General features: G+C 41.9%; 3 protein-coding genes across 5 annotated transcripts; 1 reads left to right on the forward strand and 2 right to left on the reverse strand.

The window, feature by feature from the left end:
- Positions 1 to 82: 82 nt before the first annotated feature.
- On the reverse strand, positions 83 to 2,743 carry st3gal7 (ST3 beta-galactoside alpha-2,3-sialyltransferase 7). 3 transcript variants are annotated; one of them, XM_069144055.1, is made up of 8 exons: positions 2,661 to 2,743; positions 2,294 to 2,444; positions 2,083 to 2,209; positions 1,658 to 1,995; positions 1,368 to 1,554; positions 1,095 to 1,235; positions 627 to 776; positions 83 to 532 (listed from the first exon to the last, which is right to left on the reverse strand). In XM_069144055.1, exons 2-8 carry the CDS (start codon positions 2,425 to 2,427, stop codon positions 446 to 448), a joined length of 1,164 nt encoding a protein of 387 aa, XP_069000156.1. In that variant the 5' UTR covers positions 2,428 to 2,444; positions 2,661 to 2,743; the 3' UTR covers positions 83 to 445. The 3 variants fall into 3 exon arrangements, with proteins under 3 accessions (XP_069000156.1, XP_069000154.1, XP_069000153.1); XM_069144053.1 differs by having other exon boundaries at positions 83 to 529; positions 2,294 to 2,720; XM_069144052.1 differs by having other exon boundaries at positions 2,294 to 2,718.
- Positions 2,744 to 3,451: 708 nt separating this feature from the next.
- ankrd2 (ankyrin repeat domain 2 (stretch responsive muscle)) lies at positions 3,452 to 5,863 on the forward strand. Its single transcript, XM_069144108.1, has 8 exons — positions 3,452 to 3,521; positions 3,654 to 3,724; positions 4,409 to 4,516; positions 4,609 to 4,707; positions 4,848 to 4,946; positions 5,117 to 5,215; positions 5,309 to 5,407; positions 5,738 to 5,863. Exons 1-8 carry the CDS (start codon positions 3,452 to 3,454, stop codon positions 5,861 to 5,863), a joined length of 771 nt encoding a protein of 256 aa, XP_069000209.1.
- Positions 5,864 to 7,568: 1,705 nt separating this feature from the next.
- Positions 7,569 to 13,175, reverse strand: morn4 (MORN repeat containing 4). The gene is made up of 5 exons (XM_069144705.1): positions 13,112 to 13,175; positions 12,215 to 12,288; positions 10,459 to 10,573; positions 10,256 to 10,365; positions 7,569 to 10,169 (listed from the first exon to the last, which is right to left on the reverse strand). The coding sequence occupies exons 2-5, from the start codon at positions 12,279 to 12,281 to the stop codon at positions 10,021 to 10,023; spliced, it is 441 nt and encodes a 146-aa protein (XP_069000806.1). The 5' UTR covers positions 12,282 to 12,288; positions 13,112 to 13,175; the 3' UTR covers positions 7,569 to 10,020.
- Between the last annotated feature and the right edge of the window lie 1,519 nt (positions 13,176 to 14,694).

The following is a 14,694-nucleotide window of genomic DNA, read 5'->3' on the forward strand; positions in this document are numbered from 1 at the left end:
ACATGCAAAAGTAATTATTGCATATCTTTCTTAATGTCGATTATTTTAGGAAAATGATACGAATAGTCTCACATTCCATTGTTTATCGAGTCTTTGTAAACAGAATTGAAATTGCACTGACTATTGCATTTATTAGAGTCCTGTGTGTGTGTGTGTGTGATGACACAATTATCACTTCTGTGACAATTGTAACAGCTGTTGATTTAACACATTTAATCAAACCGGGATGAGAAACACTTTAAGTTGGTCTCTACAACAATATAACATGTGGAGTTTAATGTGCTCCTTCATCAGTCAACCCTGCAGACTGTGAGCATTTTAAAGGTCAGGTCCCGCTGTGTATGGTTCTTCCGGTGGGGCACAATATGGACGAGTGCATACGCCTGTATACACATAGCGAGAAGGGGGAGTGCATGTAGGCTTCAGTATATAATCAGTCTTTGACTCAGAGAGCTCCTGTGAGGTCAGTCACAGCTCCTGAAGCCACCAGCTCCCTCAAGAAGAGTTTTTCAGCACTGACATCATGCACCTGCTGAACGATAATAAAAATAGAAACAAACCACTGGAGTAAAAACATGAAGCTCACGAGTCTCCCCGCCACTGTTTGGTCATCAGTCGAAACTTACGTGATACTTCATGGTGTCCATGCGGATGGTCTCGTAGTAGTGAAGCCTGGCATCTGGGTGTTGCATGTCGTACCCAAACCCTGCCAGGCTCACCTGGTCACACAGCTGCAAAGCCATCACCACTGCAATGGCACCTGTTGTTGGCACCGTCTTGTTGAAGAGAAGAAATTACATTTTGTCTATTAAGCACCAACTATTCAGCAATATTTTGTTCAATAGGAATTATAAAGCATTACTGCAAAAATCCTCCTAAGGGTGGCGAATAAATATTTGAACTGACGGTTGCTCATCGTTCCCTAACTGAATTTCTCAGCTTACATTCAATTCATGTCTTAGGCAGATGTGCTGTCGTTGATTCCTCTAGTTTAAATGCAGTGTTATATGAAAGCATACAACAAAAAAACGAGCAGAATGTGAGCATGTTTGTCGTAAAGGGATTAAATATAGAGTGTGCATGTTAGAACTCACATTTCCCTGTGTCAGAGTATATTTCTGGAGCACTATTGCCGTCTTGTGAATAATCTCCGGGTGGAGGATCTTGAAGTTTTCTGCTTTCAGGGGAATGTCATCCACCACCTCCCTCCAGAACCACATTTTGGACCAGAAGCTCTATAAAACAAATACATGGGATGTTGAGCATGTGAGGCAGGGAGTGTGATAATGTGATAACATTGGTGTGACACTCGTGGCTTACGTAATACACCATTTCAGTGTGCAATGTTTTTTGTGATGCAGGCTCACCAGAGGCTTTTTGGTGATGACAGAAGTGAACCAGTCCAGATCCAGGCTCTTAAAGACCACCAGAGCAACCATGCTGGTCTTTTTGTACTCGTTTGCAGAGTGAGGCGCTCCCTCTGGGTAGATCAGGCGGATGGTGGTGTGTGAACCAGCGTCCCTCTCAAAGCCAGGCACCGGAGCATTATTCATCCTGGTAACAAAGATCTATCTATGAAAGTGATAATATATTGCTGATGCAGTGTGTTTTCTTCATTCCTTTAATTTTAGCCTCATTCAAATTGTGGCACACATACCTGATGATGACGTCATACTGATCTATATGGGATCCAAGATGACTTCCTTGAAGAACCCCGCCGCTGCCCACCACCACACATCGCCTGCAGCTGCCTTCTCTCCTCAGTGATGGAGGCAGGCCCGGTTGAGGCAGAGAGGCGAGAGCCAGGGCCAGATGCGCCTCGCTGCCCTGGAGCCCCAGAGGAGGGGACAGATTCCACGGCTCAAGCCTGTCCTGCTGCACAAACACGGGGATGTCCAGGAGGCCTGCAGAACAGAGCTGGGACTTCGGTTGGTTCAGACACCAGCGAGGTTTACAGGGTTCTGACAGCAGCGAGGCCGACCGATTCAGTAAGCCCTGAACAGAGGAGCAAATGTTTAAGTTAAGTTTGGTAAGAGTAAAGAAATGATCTGAAATGCTTTCTAAGATGTGTACAGTACGTACTACATCTTTGGGATGTTGGTGGTCATCGCTGACGGGTGCCAACTTATCCAAGGGAAAATATGCAGGAACCAGAATAGCCAAGTAGCATCCGATTAGAAGCAGCAGGCTGAAGGCAAAGTTCTCCCTCCTGTACATCAGAGAATATGTGAATTAACTCTCTGGCATTAATAACAAGCCAAAGAGATGAATACAGTGCTTTGCAAAGATATACCTGCTGAGAAAAAAGTCCCAGGAGTCAGTCTTTGTGATCACTCTCTGTCTGTGAAAGTCGGGTGTTGGTGTTGTCGTCAGCAGCGGGGAGCCATCGTCTGGGTCCTCCGCACTCAAGTGATTCAGCGTCACCATGGCACCTATACTTCCACCTGAAACACACACACACATGACTGACACCATAATACTGAGTTTAATCTAAATCATTTGATAACATTAATGTCATGAAGTAATGCTGCTTGTCTGTATTGTAGAGACCAACATGATTGTTTTATAGAGCTCAGAGTAACATGTTACCTATTTAAATGCCAGCAAGCACTGTCTTTTTAAATTATTTCTTGGCAGAATAGCATCAAGAGAAACATCACCTTGAATAATACAAACAACATAACCCACAGCCAGCCTGGTCGAGATGTAAACTGATAGTTAACTGTCTCCTTGTCTGTGCTCCGTGGTTGCGAGGATAGCAGCAAGTGGCATGTCCTGTGCAGCTAAAATGGCTGCTGCTGCTGCTCCTGCTGCTTTCTACTCCACTGGACTCTGCTACTCTTCCTTCAGTAACACCGGTTAACCATTAACATGTCACTTAGTCACACAATGGCATGCACAAAAACTATCCAATGTCAAAAAGAAAATCTGTGCAGCGTGAGAGAACCATAATGAAAAAACAACAACTGTGGATGACGCTTTCAAAGTTTAAAGCACTGAAAGCTAGAATTGATTTGTAGATCAACGTATTTGTCCAATGCACACGTGCATAAATAGTTTACCTATAAAATGGTTTGGGTTAATGAAAAAAAATGACCAGAGCTGTTTGATAGCACTGTTGCACTGTTGCACGTTATCACTAGACAGCAATGAAACCTTTGTAAATAGCATAATCCCCCAAAACGGTGTGTTTATGAGGCCTGTGCTTCTGTAAAAGAGAAGTACACACTGTTGCAACCACAGAGCAGAGTAAAACCAGGAGGTCGTGGAATGAGCATAGCCTCAGCGCATGACACCCTGAAGGGTGGATGTACTTGCATATGAACTTGACAGCGAGGAAAAGAGGGAGATGGAAAGAGAGAGGGAGAATGTAGGCCTGGCAAGTACAGACATATTTACATGCTTGTGCACGCCAAAGTGCACACACACCTGTTTGTGGGGGTATAACACAATGTCCCACCATGAACCCGGCATTCCAGCCAGGAAGCCACCGGGCTCGCAGCACTTCTGTACACAGTGGCGTGCACTCAGATGTGATATCCGCCACTTTTATTTTATTTTACCCACATTATTATGGTAAAAAAAACCTTTAGCTGTTTGCACATTTCTTTACTGATTGTTTTTGTATTTTATCTTTTTGCTCTTTATTCCAGAGACAGAAAAGCTTGTGCACTTGGCAGCCAATGTGATGGACCATACACCTGGAGTGGAAAAGAAAGCCCAGGTAGGTGAGAGACACGTTGTAACTATTGTGACTTCAGTTTGGATTTCCCAGTTTTATATTAAGTGTATATTGTAGAACGGAAGTCGTTATTACTTTTATTTATTTATTTTGCTTTTCACTCATTTCTACCACCCAGAAGACGGGTTACATTCACACAGATTAACTCTATGTCACGGATACATTTTGTAAAATCCTATTGCCAGTTTAAGGGAGTTTATTAGGAATGATTATATTGTTATGGCAAAGCCTGGCCTTGCACTATGCAGTGAATTTATTTTGACATTAACACCGTCATTCCCAGCTCTCAACACCCCTTAGCCTATTTGGCACCCCTGCTTCACAAACCAATACAATCTCTCTCATCTCAGGGTTTCCAGCAGGGTTTTCTACCTTATTAATATTTCTTTTGTTTTCTAGACAGAGGATAGAGTGAGGAGACTCTCATCACACTTGCACTGTGAGATTTTGGAGCTGAGTGCAGGAGAGAACATCACAGAGCTGTGCACAAAGAAAAAAAAGATCAAGCAAACATACCCGCCAGTGGTCTCTGGAGAAATCCATGTGGTGAGCTGCAATTTTCAGAAGCCTTATCTTCATTTGCACAACAGAGATATTAAAGCTGAATCGCTATCGCTCCTGTCTCTTTGTGTTTCTATGTGTGTGATTATGATTCTGTTTGGACAGACAGAACCTGTGGATACTGCTGAATTCATGAATGCAGCCTGTCAAGGCAATGTGAATGTGGTAGAAAAGTATCTGACTGATGGTGGAGACCCTAATGCCCACGATGAGGTAGAGCTTTCCCTGTTTTGCAGTAAAACAGATAAATCGATTTTAAGGTATACTAAACCAATTTCTGCTTATGATATTTGTAACCTTTCCAGTTGAAAAGGACAGCGCTACACCGTGCCTCTCTGGAGGGACACACTGCAGTTGTCCAAATGCTGTTAGAAAAAGGAGCCGATATCAACTTAACAGATCAAGTAAGATGTGTGAGCACGCTGCTTGTTTGTGAAGATGGTGATGAGATTGGGTGAGATTATCTTGTTACACTAAAGCTCCAGCTCCTCGTGGCCTGCAGTCAGCACTGCTAATAGGATGGAGCCCTCCTACTGTGTTTCAGCTGGGCTCCAGAGCCGTACACTGGGCCTGCAGAGGAGGAAGCCTGAGAGTTGTCAAAGCCCTAGAGAGCCACGGGGCTGATCTTAACGTGAGAGATAAGGTGAATGTGCCTTTTTACTCTTGCCTGCAGTTTTTTTTTACCAGAACTCCTGTCTGTGTATGTGAACACGCTCCGTCTCTTATTGATGCACAGTTGGTCCTTTATGTGTTTGAATGTGGATTTGCATATAAATAAACCAGTCACACTGCATATCAATGTCTATACTGCAGCTGTACAGCACTCCTCTGCATGTGGCCACAAGAACAGGCCACACCGCCGTTGTGGAGTACCTGCTGTCCTGTGGTGCTAAAATCAACTCCAGGGACAGAGTATGTAGCAAGCCGACAGCGTGTTTCACTTCTGTGTTTCATCCCCTCTACTATTTGGGCCATTAATAAAATACTTATTTTTTTTCCTTTTAGGAAGGCGACACAGCCCTGCATGATTCAGTGCGTCTCAACAGATACAAGATAGCGAAGCTGCTCGTCGTTGCAGGAGCCGACACAAAAATTAAAAATCATGTGAGGTTTGCCACCTGCTTTGCTTTTTTTTTGGTTTAGCCTAAATATGCCAATCTAATTTAACTGTATGACATTTTGGAAATACACCTACTACGTTTTGTTCTTAAAAGTTATAATGAAATATCAATACCACGCTTATGTCTTATATTTCATTACATAAAGAGAAAATGCCTCCCAAAAATTGATGTCATTTTTACTAAACTATATCACGACTTCTTTAAAGGATAGTTATTGATCGCATATAGGGAGCTGACATGCTGTGCTTTATATCTCAACACTGTATATAGAAGACAATATGGCTCCATGCTAACAAACTGACTGTGATTACAGGAGGGAGTGACTGCAGTGCAGCAGGTAAAACAATGGCAGTGTGACATCATGGAGACCCTGCAGAGACTGGAGAAGCTGAGAGAGGTGGGAATGGTACCGCCTGAAAACACCTCAACAGAGGAGTGAATAATGCAATGTAAAGCCTTCTACCGATGCCATGGCCGAATTAACCTGTCAGGGGGATCCTGGGCGGGAAATGTCCTGTTGGGCCGCTGTCGTGGTAATATGATAAAATGACACTTTAATGAGGAATATGTACCTAGAGAACACACACAGGGCCCCTCCATATGCCACAAAATTGGTATTAATACTGCAAGGCTGCCTTGGTTGATTTTGTCAATGAGTGGTTTAAGTTCTTGAGAATGCATTTGATTACCAAAACACAAAAGACCACTGGGAAGGTGCCCACTTTGGTTGAGGCAGCCTTGACTCATACAGCATGTTTATAATGTCACTTTCTATGACAATCTGCCTCAGGTTCATATTACATCCTGCAAAGCCACTGTTGTGCTGTGTATATTGAATTTGAGGGGATTCATTATTTTATAAGAGTAATGTGACATGTGTGCAGCATCAAAATCTGTCTTTCTAGGGCATGACTGAGATTAGTGCGAACTCTTGACACTAGTAAATATCAGCCTGGACGTGACAGATTTGAAATGATCTGCTTATCTTAAAAACGACAAAAAAGAAAAAAGTATGAATGAGGAAACAAAGCTGAATTTCTCAAATCTTTAAGCCAGCCTTGGCCTTTTGATAACTGCTTTTAGAGAGCCTCATAATCTTAGGAGCACTCCGTTTCGTATCATTTTAGATGCCTTTGAAAGTTGAATTATATCAATGCTAATAGTTGGTGCTGCAGAGAAGCTGTGTTTGAATATACATCAAGAGGTCCGTGTTTTATCGAGGCAACAGACAAGGCCAGTGCACACAGTAGCACTGTGTTGGTGATGTCAGCTGACGATAGCAGAGATGACTGGTATGGCCCTGCTAAAGTCAGGGATTCAACGGGAGCTCAGTGGACATATTTTCCTTCTATCATCAGTGGCTCAAATGTTCCTGAGGGAAGTTTGTCATTCTTGCTGGGGAAACCAACAACTAGCTACTCTGCTAAGACTGTAGTTTTTAAAGTACAGTTGTAAAACTGGCTGTTCAGTTTGTTCAACAAATATCATGCCATTGTTGTAGGTTTTCTTAATGTGAATGTAAACGGCTGTCATGAAAAGCATGCTGTTACAGATTTCTGTTATGTATCAATGTGCTCATTGTAGGAAACTCATCAGATACATTATCTGCCCCACATTATACTTCCCGTTCCAAGCAAGGCTGTGCAACTGTCAGGGACAGTGGGAGCACATACCATGCTCAATGTAATACATGAATGCTGTCCTGTATGTCTTAGGCTAAACTCTGACAGAGATTTAACTGAATATTGCCATTGTAAAACTGTTTATAAACCCAGAAAAGGAGAACAGGCTCAAATATTAAGACTTAAATCTGCAGGACTCATGCATATTTTACAGCTTCAGGTTTTTCCTTTTCAATTCCATGTGAACTACAAGCAGCCTGCTGCCGTGCTGTGATGTGGCTGAGGGCTGGGATGGTATAGAGTGAGAAGGGGGGGATGGGGAAATTGGAGGTTTCCTGCTGTGTTGGAGCCAAAATCCAGAGGAACCTGTTTATCCATAGATAATAGGTGATACAGTTCCTCCTTTAGATGCAAATGTCCCACAATTCAGCCTTTGTACTAGAACACCAAAAATGGCTGCAAAATTGAACCGCTTTATGTTTCAACGTCTCAATCAAACATTGTGATGCATCTTTCTTTACAACACAAGGCTTTATTAAACACGTCAAACATTCATACATAATCATAGCTATTCCAGCAGAATGAGAGGATATGGTGCAGTTATTTTCTCTACGAGCACTCAAAACAACATTATATTATTACTGATAAAAGGTAACCATGGCAATGATATTTTCCAGGCAAGTGAAAGTCTGGACAGGCACGCTTTTAAAGCACCATTTGTTTCCAGTTGGAAATGGATGTGTGATTCTCGTCTATTCAGTTCCACTCAGGCAGGAGTGTGTAGGCAAAGGAGGCTTCAGTAGGTGTGGAAACATAGTGGAAAAAAGAAATACTATTACATGATCTGAAATACAGCATATTACCATCTTTGCTCAAACATGAATGTGTGCTTAGATAGTGATACAGACGCATGCACTGATCCACTTTTCAGTCTCTTAACGTTCTCTTCGGTTCGTCCTGAGTGTACTTTGTAGCATACTGCCATACCAAAACAGGCATTCAAAGCAAGCAACAGTACAGGCTCACAATATTAAGTATTGATTTTCTTTTTTTCCTTTATAGAATATAGCAACAATGAAAATCAGCAACCGCAATAATCCAGGCCAGAGATTTAAGGAATATTTACAACAGAATGTCATATCAATTCCCTGTTTAATCTTCGCCCCTTTTGTTTTTTCCTTGTGTGCTTAAAGCCCTGGTGTATTTGTCGTTATTGATTTGTCTTTATTGTTCAGCTGTAAGAAAGAAGACATGTTGACTGTTTCAGGCTTCTTTGCTTGTAGTATCATTTGATTGTCTTTGGTTGAAGTTCCATGTAAGCAACCCTTTTCATACCACATTTACAAATGCTCTTTAAGGCCTATTAACTGTTCAAGTACACTGAATTAATTCATCCATGATCACCAAATAACTTTGGTTGGCTATATTGGTTATAAATTCTTAAACTACACTGCATTAAATAACCCTGTAATACACTTTTTACCTGACCAATCCTTAATTCATTTCAAAGTCCAGACCAAACACAATCAATGAGAATGAATATTTACTGTATATACCCCACAGGTAAAACATGTACATTATTCTTAAATATATATCTGATTTATAAATTATTTTATTCAACTGCCTCAATTAAGATCTATGACCCTACTTCAATGCTTTAAGTGGTGATTGTTGTTATTTTTGAGGATGTTCAGTGATCCAGATCTTTCAGGTTGGACAGGGGAAAACTTGACAAAATATTATCCAGCTGAGTTAAATCTCCTCTCCAATGATTACCACTGAGAACGTGGAGGTTTATTGGAAAGGGGAAATCTTCTGGACATGTGAGTGATGGGAGCAGCAACTCAGCACCAGCTTAGCAACGTGTCCCTCGGAGTGAAGGTGATTTTCAAACAGACCTCGGACTCATTAGGATGACACCGTAGGGCGAGTGATGCAGCGGAGAGTGGAGGGACAGGTCACTGTGCGTCATCTGATTTTCAATTTGACACCCTTCAGCTGATCTCTTGTCCGAAAAAAATGTCTTTAAGGCAAACGTGAATAATGATCTTCGAAAAAGAAAAACACCAGTGACGAAATGGATCTCTTGAATGATAAAGTTTGCAGCGGCACTGTTAATTAAGATGACTCCTAAAGGGTGCCCTGTGTAAACAAAAAAGTTATGTTTACATTCACCATCGCTGAGGCTTTACAAATGTGTGGAATGCATTTCCTTCCTCATAAAACATTTATAAAGCCAATTTTTGAAATATTTTAAATAATGCATTGGTTAGATCCATGTTTGGTTAGCCCACAGTCTTCTTCACTGGCTTTGTGGGGCTATTGCTGCGTTACCACCAACAACTCTTCGTCAGCAGAATAATGTGAAACCATCATTAAGAATGTGTGTCATGTTGCTCACATACTTCTGCGCATTCATGTGCGCCCTCATGCCTGTGAAAAAACACAAAATGGAGACCCACATGTAAAAGCATCGCTCAATAGCAGTCAGGAATATCTTTAGGTTTCACTGTTGTAATGGATTGCAGCATTTTTAAGGTCAGTTCATCTATTCTAGACCTAATTTACAAACTCTTGAAAGAACCACATGTGCAATAACAATGTAAGAAGAGGTATCCCATTTTCTGAGGTTGGATGTACAAAGACTAACTATTTTACAGGAAAACACTGTTTATGAGTCCGAACAAGAGAAAAACAGCAGCGTTTGCTGTTTGCAGGACTTTTGAAGTTAAAGGTGTGCTTCATGGTGTTGTGCATTTCTAGTCAGTCATCCAGAAAAACGTCATTTGGTCAAATTGCATGTGCATTTCAAGCCACTGTGAATGCGGAACGAGGAAGATGCAAAGAAAAAAGTGATGGTGACAGAAGAGATAAAAACACAGAGTGAAGAGCTGGAGGGGAGTTTGCAACATCCCTGAGGCCCTTCTGGAAGGTGCTGGAACCCTGAACGCGTCTCCTCCGGGGTCTATGACGGTCAAAGTGCCAGGCTGTGAGCACCGGAGGCTGACGCTTGCGCACGCTGCACCACTCCTGGACACTTCTCTCTCTTCTGCAGCTTGTGGTTTTGGAACAAGCCCTCGTTTCGTGGAACGCCATGAGTTCCATCTGGGAAAGTCAATAGCCCTGGAGGCACAGAAACAACACACTGTGACCAACCACAGTATTGACATCCTGATGGATGTGCTGTTACAGTGTGGCAACAGATTTACCGTAGCCCTCAACACGTCCGTCTTTAAATTCTCCTTCAAACTTCATACCGTCGTATCGACTGAAGACTCCCGTACCTTGAAACTTTCCATGTGTGAATTCTCCTTCGTACCTGACATGGTCAAAATAGAGCAGAGTGTCATATTTCACTTTTGACGGAGTACATAAAACCTGCTTACTTTTGGTCTCTCTCTTGCTCCCACACCTGGATCCATCTGTAAAAAGCAGTACACCGGAGCCATGGAAGAGTCCCTTCTCAAACTGGCCGGTGTAGCAGGTTCCATCCTGAAACTTGAGCTGGCCAACACCGTGCCTCCGACCTGAAAGTCCCACACCGACAGAGTGAGTAATGGCCCAAAGAAATCTTGACACCATAAGCTTGATTCCATTTGCCAGCACACACTTTATCAACATGCCTCATCTGACCACTTAGCCGCTTATGGATTGCAATTTCATAATATTGTGCAAAATACTGTAAGAGATGGACAACTGAGCATGACATTTGAACTTGCAATGCAGCACTAGGTTTTATATTGTAGAGCCACAACATATGTCACATGAGTCAGTTCGTGCTCGGATTTAAGTACCCCTTCACCCCCCCCTGTCATACAAAGGTTTACTCCTGAATTAGGAGTCCCATCTGCCTCCTGTGCAGTGGGAATTACAGCAGTCTAATCCAGACGATTTTTTAGCAGGGATTTCTACTTTAGGATCCACACTGCGAAAATAGTCAAGGAATTTACTTGCATTCCCCTCCTAGTAGCCTGTGATCCACCACTGAAGCTTATAATCACGTCAGAGGGGACACACCTACAGCTGGTTTATGCCCACAATTACCACGCTGGGAAAGTGGGTGAAGTAGAATCTGGTGAAGGAGTACACAAGTTAAAACTTTAGTTGATCTAAAAGCAGCTGAAAATGATCACAAACCTAATGCCCACAGGATGGTCTTGTTGTCGTATTTTCATTGATTTGATTTCTCAACAGCAGCGGACATGATGCCTCTCTAAGATTTCCCAAACACACCCAAAGTCTAATCCGGAAGATTTGACAAAGCCAGAGCTGGTAAATCTGGCTCGGTTTGTCTTGGGCTACCAATGCTAGCTAATTGGGATTTGACTAAATACCTGGCGCTTGCATGTCACTAGCGTCACAGTATGTGTGTGAGAGAGAGTTATAATCCTCATAATCTGTGCCACAGGTGAAAACTTTGACAGGATTTTTCCCCTTCACGGAGAGATTTAGATTTCAATATGCACACTTCCAAGCAGATTCATGAATAGAACACTAAGATGTTTGCTCTCATTGACACTTGCAGGTGTATCTTCTCCGTAATATAAAATATTATATTCATGACTTTAGATGTGAAGAAATAATACGGAACCAATCACAGTACTTTGTCAAATGTATACTGGAGTTTCCTAATTAAAATTGTAAACACCTTCTCTTACCCGTCACAGATGGTTTAATGAGCATCGAGCCAGTACTGAGGCAGCTCAGTTGTTACCTAAGCTAATGCCATAAGATGTGTCAGTGTTGTTAAATATGGTCACCATTTACCTGCACGTGTGCATGAGATCATGTTTGAATATTTCTTGTGTACGGGTAATTACAATTTCTTTAGAAAGGTACAGACTTGTGCTAGGCAAGCTTGCCGAAATAACGAGGTGCATGTTCAGTTTTTGCAATTTGCTACCAGTATGCAAGACTACATTACCGGTTTACATAGTCTTAAATATAGACTTTATGTAATAAACACTGAATTCCTTTCCCAGCATGTTCATTTTTACCGTATCTTTCACTCGCCTGATAAGAAAGACAGTGATGCCTCGGAGACACATTAGGAGGACTAGATGTACACTACCAAAGTAAAGTGACAGCTTGTCTTATTTCTGCAGAGACGGCGATGCTTTTCACATGCTGTAAGCTTTCTTAGAATCTGAGAAGCAAGACGGTCTTGCCTTCTTTCCACTCGCCATGGTACTCCTCCCCACTGGCATAGGTGAAAGATCCTCTGGTCAGAGTCATGGTCCCCCTGTTTTCAACACACAAATACACTCATTGACCACTGAGCAAAAAAACCCCACCTTTATTGATGACAATTATGACAATTGATGACATTATTATTAGTCTCTCAGAGGGAGTTTATTTAGGACATATGGTCTTTAAAACACACAAACATAGAGTCATTGGCATTACCTAGAGAGAAGTACATCAGGCTCTGTACAATACAGCCTAATGTGGTCTCTGTCTGATTTCCTCATAAACTATGTGTAGTTTATTTTCATATTAAATTGCTGAAGGTTTCATGTCTTATAATTTTTTTTTTTAAATAGGGTGGAAATTATTCCAATTTGTTGTGGTTAGTATAAGTGCATGTCAATTTGAAGTTGTCCACGGAGTTACACACCTGATCCCATGACTGTCAGCGCAGTCAACTGTTTTAATGCACAGTGCATGTTAGTTGTAGTAACGCCTTCTACACAAGAATAGACTGGAAAACGTGACAGCAGCATGACTGCAGACATAACAGCTTACTGCACGGTGACCATTTCAAAAAGCATTGCTCAGGGACTCTCTTTCTTGATATAAATGAATGTGTTACAGAATGGCAGTCAGGTGTAATTTTACCCTTGCGGTCGCCATCGAATAAATACTTCATCACACCAGGACTGAAACACTCACGTTATTACATCTATCTAACTTAGGCTGTCAATATAGAGCAGCCTTACACATGTTACTGAACAGGCTGTTTTTTTTTTTTTTTTTAATGGCAATACGTCGGTGTTAATCTACTGTAACCTATAGCAACACATCTATGAGGGAAAAGCGACAACACCTACAAAGCTATCATTTACCTGCACACCACGCTTGTCGTCTCTGAAGCATGGAGAGCAGCGTTCAAAAGCGGAGGGGCGTAAAAATGTAAAAACACTGGCTAGGAAACGCACGCTGCATTCAGGGGCTGCTCGTAAGGTTGGCCGAAACGGTTGTGTTAGAGAAGCTTCACGGAAACTGAGAAATGCCTTCCTTACATTACACATTTTAGATGTCTCACCCTTTGACTTACTTAATTTTCACTTTGACCCAGAAGGACTCCACGTAGAATATTTTATATTGAGATAATCCATCCGTATAAAACGTGTTTACGTTTGTTGGCGTCTGCGCGCTACCTTGAGATTGTGACAATTACGACAGCCACTGAAGGCAACATTACGTACTGCAGTTAAGATAGACAATTACAACGGGCTTTTGGGGATTTTTCTCATGCATTTTTCTCAGGTGTGGTTGCTCGGTGCTGTGTGTCACACTGGCCAGTTATATAGCCAAAGCATAAATTATTTTTCACCTCTATGGCCATCCTATGGTACTTGCCAGGATAATGGGGATCATGGGTGTTTATACCAAATTTCACATTCAATAGTTCAAAATCAGAGGCTCACCAAGGCCAGTCTGGTAACCATGAATGTCCGTACCAAATTTCATACCAACCAATCCAATAAATGATGAAATATTTCTTTTCAAGAAAATTTCAAGACATGAACGTTTCTGGTGGCACTGTATAGGAACAGTCAGAGAAGCTGAATGTCTGCACAACATTTAAAACCATCAACTAAGTTAGTGAAGCTTTTTCACAAAAAGGGGGGTCCTTAATGATTGCTTGCTGTATTAAGCTTGAATAAATTCACGTGTATCCCAGAGGATTATTGATACCTGTGAATGTCAATTGTGAGATCATCATATTCTTAGTATTTACCTTCATGGCCATGCTGGAAATTAAGTACTGCTGCTCACAGTTTCAGTTTTCTTGACGGTGATTGCAGTCTGGAGATGCTGTTCACATGAACGTTGGCCCAGACACTCTGAAGGGCAGACCAATCGGTGTCCAGTGTCTGTGGTTAAGTGAGATGACATTAAAGTGAAGTGTTTTTTTTTTTCCAAATGTAGTTGCAGCGGTGGTAGAGTTCCGGCTGGTTTTGGCGTATACTTATTGGTTAACGACCACTCCCATAACCCGAGATCTACGCAAAGGAGGATACAACAATTGGAAACAATTCTCTATGGAGCATACCAAGACTCATATATTCATGCAATCAATTTGGATCGGGGCTCTTCGGGTAATTTAGTATGCTAAACGTCCCATGTTAATGAAAATGTGAAAATAATTAGTGGATCCACCCCCAAAATGTTATGGGCTGTTCATTTGCCCATGGCACACACCTCCACCAAGTTTCATGAAAATCAGGCAAGTACATTTTCTGTATTCTTGTTGAAAAAACAAATCATGCTGAAAACACAACTCCCCTTGGGGGAAGTACAAATGCTAGGCCTGTAGATTATTTATTAGTGTATTTATTCAGGTAGTTACTGGTTTATTGACTGGTTTAACCAAACTAGTTGGTTTGGTTCCTCTGTGAGCGACTTCCTCCTCGGCGCGGGG

This window comes from Embiotoca jacksoni, unplaced genomic scaffold, assembly GCF_022577435.1.
Source record: "Embiotoca jacksoni isolate LCO1_2020_lvr unplaced genomic scaffold, fEmbJac1.0.p SCAF_12, whole genome shotgun sequence".
Classification (NCBI taxonomy): Eukaryota; Metazoa; Chordata; class Actinopteri; family Embiotocidae; genus Embiotoca; species Embiotoca jacksoni.